Here is a 6,477-nt window from a genome sequence, read left to right as displayed (position 1 = left end):
ATTTTTTCACCAATAACGATATTTCACAGAGATCATTCTAACGCAAAGTTAAAAACACTGAAAATTCTTTTGTGCAAAAACTCGATATGACGATACCAATTTCTAATTTTTATAAACTAAGATTTATAATTCCTACCACGGAAAAAATATCACACCTTTGTAGCAACTAATTTAAGAAAAAACCTAGTTCTTATAAGAATCGCAATTTAAATATATAAGATTAACATAATTTTTTAAATTAAGATTTATTACTAAATTACCTACCAATGAAAAATTTCACACCTTTATAGCAACTAATTTAAGAAAAAAACTTAGTTATAGCAAGAATCACGATGCTGGATTCTAAATATGTCACAGAAGTACTTGTATAAACTTTTAATCTAATATCATCTAAAAATAAAATACTCTGCACAAAATTGCAGCTATTTAATTTACAGTCCTTTTTTTACATTTTGATATCACAATATGAAGTGGAAATACATTTGGCATAGTCTGGAATCAATTTATTTGTAAATGGTTTTAATTCGTAAATGTTTAAAAATTATTTGTAAATGTTAAATTATTCTAAAATTAAATCAGCTTCTCATTATTTCATCGTGATAGTATGCTGTTAAGTATATGATTATACACTTTTTTGTTTTGTTTTAAAAAAATTTACAAAAATCACCTGTAGGAACAGTATTGCTTTTATATATATATATATTTTTTTACAAAGTATACTTCCCCCCTCTATGCCGCTACAGAAATAAACAGATACGTAACTTGAGCAAAATGGCCGAAAAAAATATTTTTTCATCATTCTCAAATGAGAATAGAGTAATCATAAGCATTTTTTCCCTCTTCTATGCGTGAGAAATGCATCTTTTGAATATAATTCTGAAGAAAAGAGGAAAAATCTTAGAAAAATTTCTGAAAACCAAAACTTCCCAAAGGTAAAATCTTTCCGCAAGAACTTGGTATCGTCCTGCGACAATGTCGCCGTGTGGCCCTTGGCAAGAAGAAAAAACTATTCGATTAGTTTAAATAGAAATGATAAAGTATCGCATTTAATGCAATTCATGGAATGCAGAGAACATTTTTTTCACCAATAACGATATTTCACAGAGGTCATTCTAACGCAAAGTTAAAAACACTGAAAATTCTTTTGTGCAAAAACTCGATATGACGATACCAATTTCTAATTTTTATAAACCAAGATTTATAATTCCTACCACGGAAAAAATATCACACCTTTGTAGCATATAATTTAAGAAAAAACTTAGTTCTTATAAGAATCGCGATTTAAATATACAAGATTAACATAACTTTTTAAATTAAGATTTATTACTAAATTACCTACCAATGAAAAATTTCACACCTTTATAGCAACTAATTTAGGAAAAAAACTTAGTTATTACAAGAATCACGATATTGGATTCTAAATATGTCACAGAAGTACTTGTATAAACTTTTAATCTAATATCATCTAAAAATAAACTCTGCACAAAATTGCAGCTATTTAATTTACAGTCCATTTTTTTTTACATTTTGATATCACAATATGAAGTGGAAATACATTTGTCATAGTCTAGAATTAATTTATTTGTAAATGTTTTTAATTCGTAAATGTTTAAAAATTATTGGTAAATGTTAAATTATTCTAAAATTAAATCAGCTTCTCATTATTTCATCGTGACAGTATGCTGTTAAGTATATGATTATACACTTTTTTGTTTTGTTTTTAAAAAAATTTCATTAATCACCTGTAGGAACAGTACTGCTTTTATATATATATATATTTTTTACAAAGTATACTTCCCTCTTCTATGCCGCTACGGAAATAAACAGATACTTAATTTGAGCAAAATGGCCGAAAAAAATAATTAAAGGCACAACCTTGAGACAACATACGCAATTTTAAGAAAAATTAACAATTCATAAATTAGCTTATTTTTTGGCAGTTAGGTACAATGGGTCATTTTACATAATTTAAAGAAAACTAAAATCTTTTCAGGTCTTTAAAATAATCGGGTCTCTATCTTTCCGTGATTCTCATCATTTATTATGAATCAAAACCAATGAAACAGCCGTCATGGTTTCTTAAGAAGAAAGTCACGCGACCATCCAAACATCAGAAGCAATTGTTCACATTAAATATAAGTAAACAAGATAAAACTGGCACCCTTTTAAACACATGCACAAGTCAATCATTCAATAACAAAAGGAATATTTTTCTTTTTATAAGATGCACTAGAAGCTGCAAATGCTTCTTTAATTTACAAAACTGGGGATAACTTTGTTTAAATTGCACAGACAATTCATTTTTCCTATAGTAAACTCGGAATAGAGATCCAACTGATTGATTAGTCGCATCAGGATTCATTACATAAGCTTGTGTCATACACAAAATAACTGCTGTCGAGTCTTTATCTAAGTAAAATAATTCAGAGCGCAAGAATCGTCATTCATCAGTCACAGAATCACCAGAATCTGTTTCCTTTAGCCAAGTGAAAAAAGATTTGAGAGAATGTAATGCTACACCTTTGCCTTCCACTTCGTTTATATCATCACTTTGTTCCCAGTTTTTAAAAGATTCTTCGGTGATAACGTTATCGTCGTAGAAGATGTCGAAAATCTGCCTTAGAATTCCTAAAAATATAAGAAATTGCTTCATTAGCAGGGGATGTGAGTTCTAAATTCATTTAACAAATTAAAATGCAAATAACAAATGTGTTTAAAAAAGAAAAAAAGACTATCTCCGATACTAGCAAAGGGTTGCCCCAAAAAATTAACAAAATAGTTGTTTTCAGTAGCCTAAAGCATGAAAATAGATGTCAATAACTATTAAATTAAATTGCCTAAATAAGGAAAAAAAATTCAATAATCTAACTAAATTTTTATTAAATGACTTAATTATCATATACCATGATCCATTTAGTCAAGTTGGTAGCAAATATGATAATTTTTATAAAAATGTTAGTGTTCTAGCATCAAATTTTTTCAGCAAAAAAATTTGTGTATTTGCAGAAAATTAAATACTTTTAATTGATAGAACTTATTCAAAATACCTTTTCATTAAAAAAACATTTTTTATAAAAATATTTTTCCTCTTATTAATAATTGATATAGCAAATATGTATATATATATATTTATATATATTGTGAAAAGTGACCAATCAAATTTGAAATTCACGCAGACTAATGTATTAAAAATATGAAGGAGAATTTCGTAGGAATTAACCGTTGAAAAGGTGATCAAGAAACAAAATAGGCTTACAATGGAATCTGTGCAAATTGAGGGCATTAAAAAGTGATGACTCAAACTTGCAATTCAATTTTTATTTTATTTTTTAAGAATAAAAATTCTTTGTGTTCAGAAGCTCCCACGGACAGCAGGTTGTCAACCCACCTTGTGCTGGAGTGTTTTGCAATTCTTGTGGGTAATAAAAGAACAACCTACATCGATAAAATTACTGTGATCTGTGCCACCGTGGAACAACTCTGGTATGCTTTCTAGACAAGCTCACATATGTTGTCATTTTTCCAACTCATTAGCAGCTCTTTACTCAATAAAATCTGTGAACAGTCCCTCTTCTAGTGATAGATTAAATTGTCCTATCTCAATAGCTTACAACAATAGGAAAATCTGTCCTCAGCAATGGATCCCTTCTCACTGTGGAATTAAAGGCAATGAAATGACCAATGATTTAGTCAATAATAATCCCGGCCCCCTTTTCACCTTTTAAACAAGTTCCCAAAAGAAAAGTTTTGACCTATTTTGTAGAAACAACTGATACAAAGAAATTCCAACAAAGCGTGGAAGGTTTTCGTGCCAAATAGCATCACAGACTGGGCGAGTGATGAAGGGTGCCTCAGTTCAGGCTTTGTCGCTTACTTATACAGATTCAAGATGGCTTCTGATCCATACTGCTTTATATGTAGAGGACAATTTGTAATGAATTGCCACCACGTTCTTCGTTGCAGTGCTCTTCGTGAAGCAACTATTGCTGAGCGATTCTGAGAAGCAAGGTGTCAAATGAGGAAATAACTGTTTTTTAATTATTTTTATATTTGTTCTCTTGAGTTGCGTTATTTCTATTCATAATCAATCCACACTACCATTAGAAATAAAATAAGTATTTCATCTGACGGAATTTTTATTCAATAAATCTTTTTCGATTTAAATATTTACTAGGAGAAGGTTTAACAAAGTTCAAACTAAGCAAATATATAAATAAAGATTAAATAATATTTTGCATAAGACCTTGAAAAATAAAAAAAAAGCAATGCCAACTGCAGTATTAAGAAAAGTCACGCCATATGACAATTTTCTGTTTCTGGTTCATTACCAGTTTTAAAATATTTAAAAAAAATTTCCTAGCCTAATGAAAAGTTTTAATGGAATGAAAAATGACATTTTTATAGTTATTTTGAAATAAGATATTCTTGAAATCAGGCTACACATTGGGTATTATTATACAAAGCAATATTTTACTGTAAAAATACCAAACAATATCTTATTCAATAATAAAAGTTAGTCTTAAATTAAATTGAAAAAAAATGCAGAACATAATTTGTAATATACAAAATCTTGCAAGGCAGAGATAATGTAAAACTTTATAGAGATTATGAGATTACAGGATGTAAGTCATAAAATTGCCATGTAAGTGGATCAAAGAAGGAATTACCTTTAGATTGATTTTGCTGATTCATTAGTGACTGAATAGCATATAAAGCTTGAAGTTCTAGATTTTCATTATTATCTATATACGGTGTTAGTATAGATATCCTTTTTTTCAATTTCGTAACATCTAATTCCCACCCAGAAGTAGTATCTATAACAAAAACAATTATTTAAACAAGTTTTCAAAAAGAAAAAGAATAGAATAGAAAGGATATGTACAATAAAAAAAACCTTTTATGGCATTTTCATGCACAGCAGACACCAAGGCACGGATAAATTTAAGTTCTGTACATTCAGATACATTTGCCTGAAAAAAATTAAACCATTAGAGCATACCAAAAGCAATTATAAATTTATAGGAAGGAAAAAAAGCAGAAAAAGTAAGTCAATGCATGAGCAGAGCTTGATTATCGGGAAAAAAGTGTAATATTAAAAATAGAGTGCATAATATCGCAGACGCAAAATTCAATAGAAAGTATAAGAAATAATCATAAGATACAAATAAATACTGAAAAATATATGACTACATAAAAACTGCATTTTTTTGGTATTAGGTAGCAAATGATTTAATATAAAACCCAATTTGCTTAAAACATATTTTTGAATGTTCTTTTAATCTTATTTATCAGATATTCTAATACTTTTTCTTCAGTCATAAAAACTGTATTGATGGAAAAATTGGAGAAACATGACCAATTTCAGAATCAAGTTATTAAAAATTATAGCACATATTTTATTATTTTCTGAAACAAAAACATAACTTATAAATGCAAAAAAATTAAAGAAAATTTATAAAAATTTCAAATATATTTGGGCATTTCCAAAAACAGAGATCATTTTTATGCCATGAGAGATAATTTATGAAAATATCACCAATATTTAAATTTACTGAGAATGACATAAATACCTTTTTATTTTTCCGTATTATATGTTAAAACATTAAAATTCTCCTTTTAATAGATTTCTAGACTTTTATACTATCAATGATTTTCAATGAAAGTACACATTTTTGTTAGCACACTTCATAATCATAATTTTATANATAAGCATTTATTTATGAAAGAAAACGATAAATTAAATATTACTTAAATATCATTTTCAGCCAATGCAAAGAAAACGAAAAATAATATTCGTGGTAGTTTGCGAACGATTGAACTCGAAAAACTTTTTCAACTGTTTATGTTGAGTTGTAACTCCTTCAGCTTGTTTGCAAGACGAACTCGCAATCTTGTTTCCGCTGAGGAGTTTTTGTTTCAACTATTTCAGGTATTTATAATTTAGTAGTTTTTTGTAAACTTTATAAATTTCAATGATAGTTACATGATAAAGTAGTATCGTAGGTAATGTTTTTTTCTTGAGTTAAAGTTTATCTAGAAAAGTAATTTAAAGCCCGATGTGTTTGAGATTGTAGATGTTGCAGAAACATTCAGTGTCCATAACAAACTTGACCACTAAATTAAGACATTTAAGAATTAATTTACTGATCATGTATCCAATAAAGTCAGTAAATATTTTGTATTGTGATCATTATTGTTCACTCGTAGTAGTTGACTTCTTTGTTAAAACTTATTGTCTAACTATAAGTAATAAGTACTGTTTTTCTGCAAAAATGAAAAAGACAAAAGTAATTGTCTGTAAACAAATTAACCGTGTTAAATCAAAATATATAAATAGCGCAGTTAAAATCATTATATTGTAGAATGTTTAAAGTTTAATACAAACAATATTGATAGCATATTAAAATTTCATGTTTAAAATATTGTACTACAATGAATAAATTAAAATTTTTTATTTAAATATAGACTAATTTTTAT

General features: G+C 27.6%; 1 protein-coding gene across 1 annotated transcript; it reads right to left on the bottom strand.

Annotated features, from left to right (window-relative positions):
- Window positions 1–1,483: 1,483 nt before the first annotated feature.
- Window positions 1,484–4,988, bottom strand: LOC122272838 (eukaryotic translation initiation factor 4 gamma 3-like; the record flags this gene model as incomplete). Its single annotated transcript, XM_043056855.2, has 3 exons — window positions 1,484–2,628; window positions 4,668–4,814; window positions 4,895–4,988. Coding segments are annotated over 3 exons (429 nt in total), but the record flags the coding sequence as incomplete, so codon positions are not given.
- Between the last annotated feature and the right edge of the window lie 1,489 nt (window positions 4,989–6,477).

This window comes from Parasteatoda tepidariorum, unplaced genomic scaffold (genome assembly GCF_043381705.1).
Source record: "Parasteatoda tepidariorum isolate YZ-2023 unplaced genomic scaffold, CAS_Ptep_4.0 HiC_scaffold_1210, whole genome shotgun sequence".
NCBI lineage: Eukaryota > Metazoa > Arthropoda > Arachnida > Araneae > Theridiidae > Parasteatoda > Parasteatoda tepidariorum.
The sequence above is the reverse complement of the archived record's forward strand: the minus strand, read 5'-3'. Positions and strand labels throughout refer to the sequence as shown.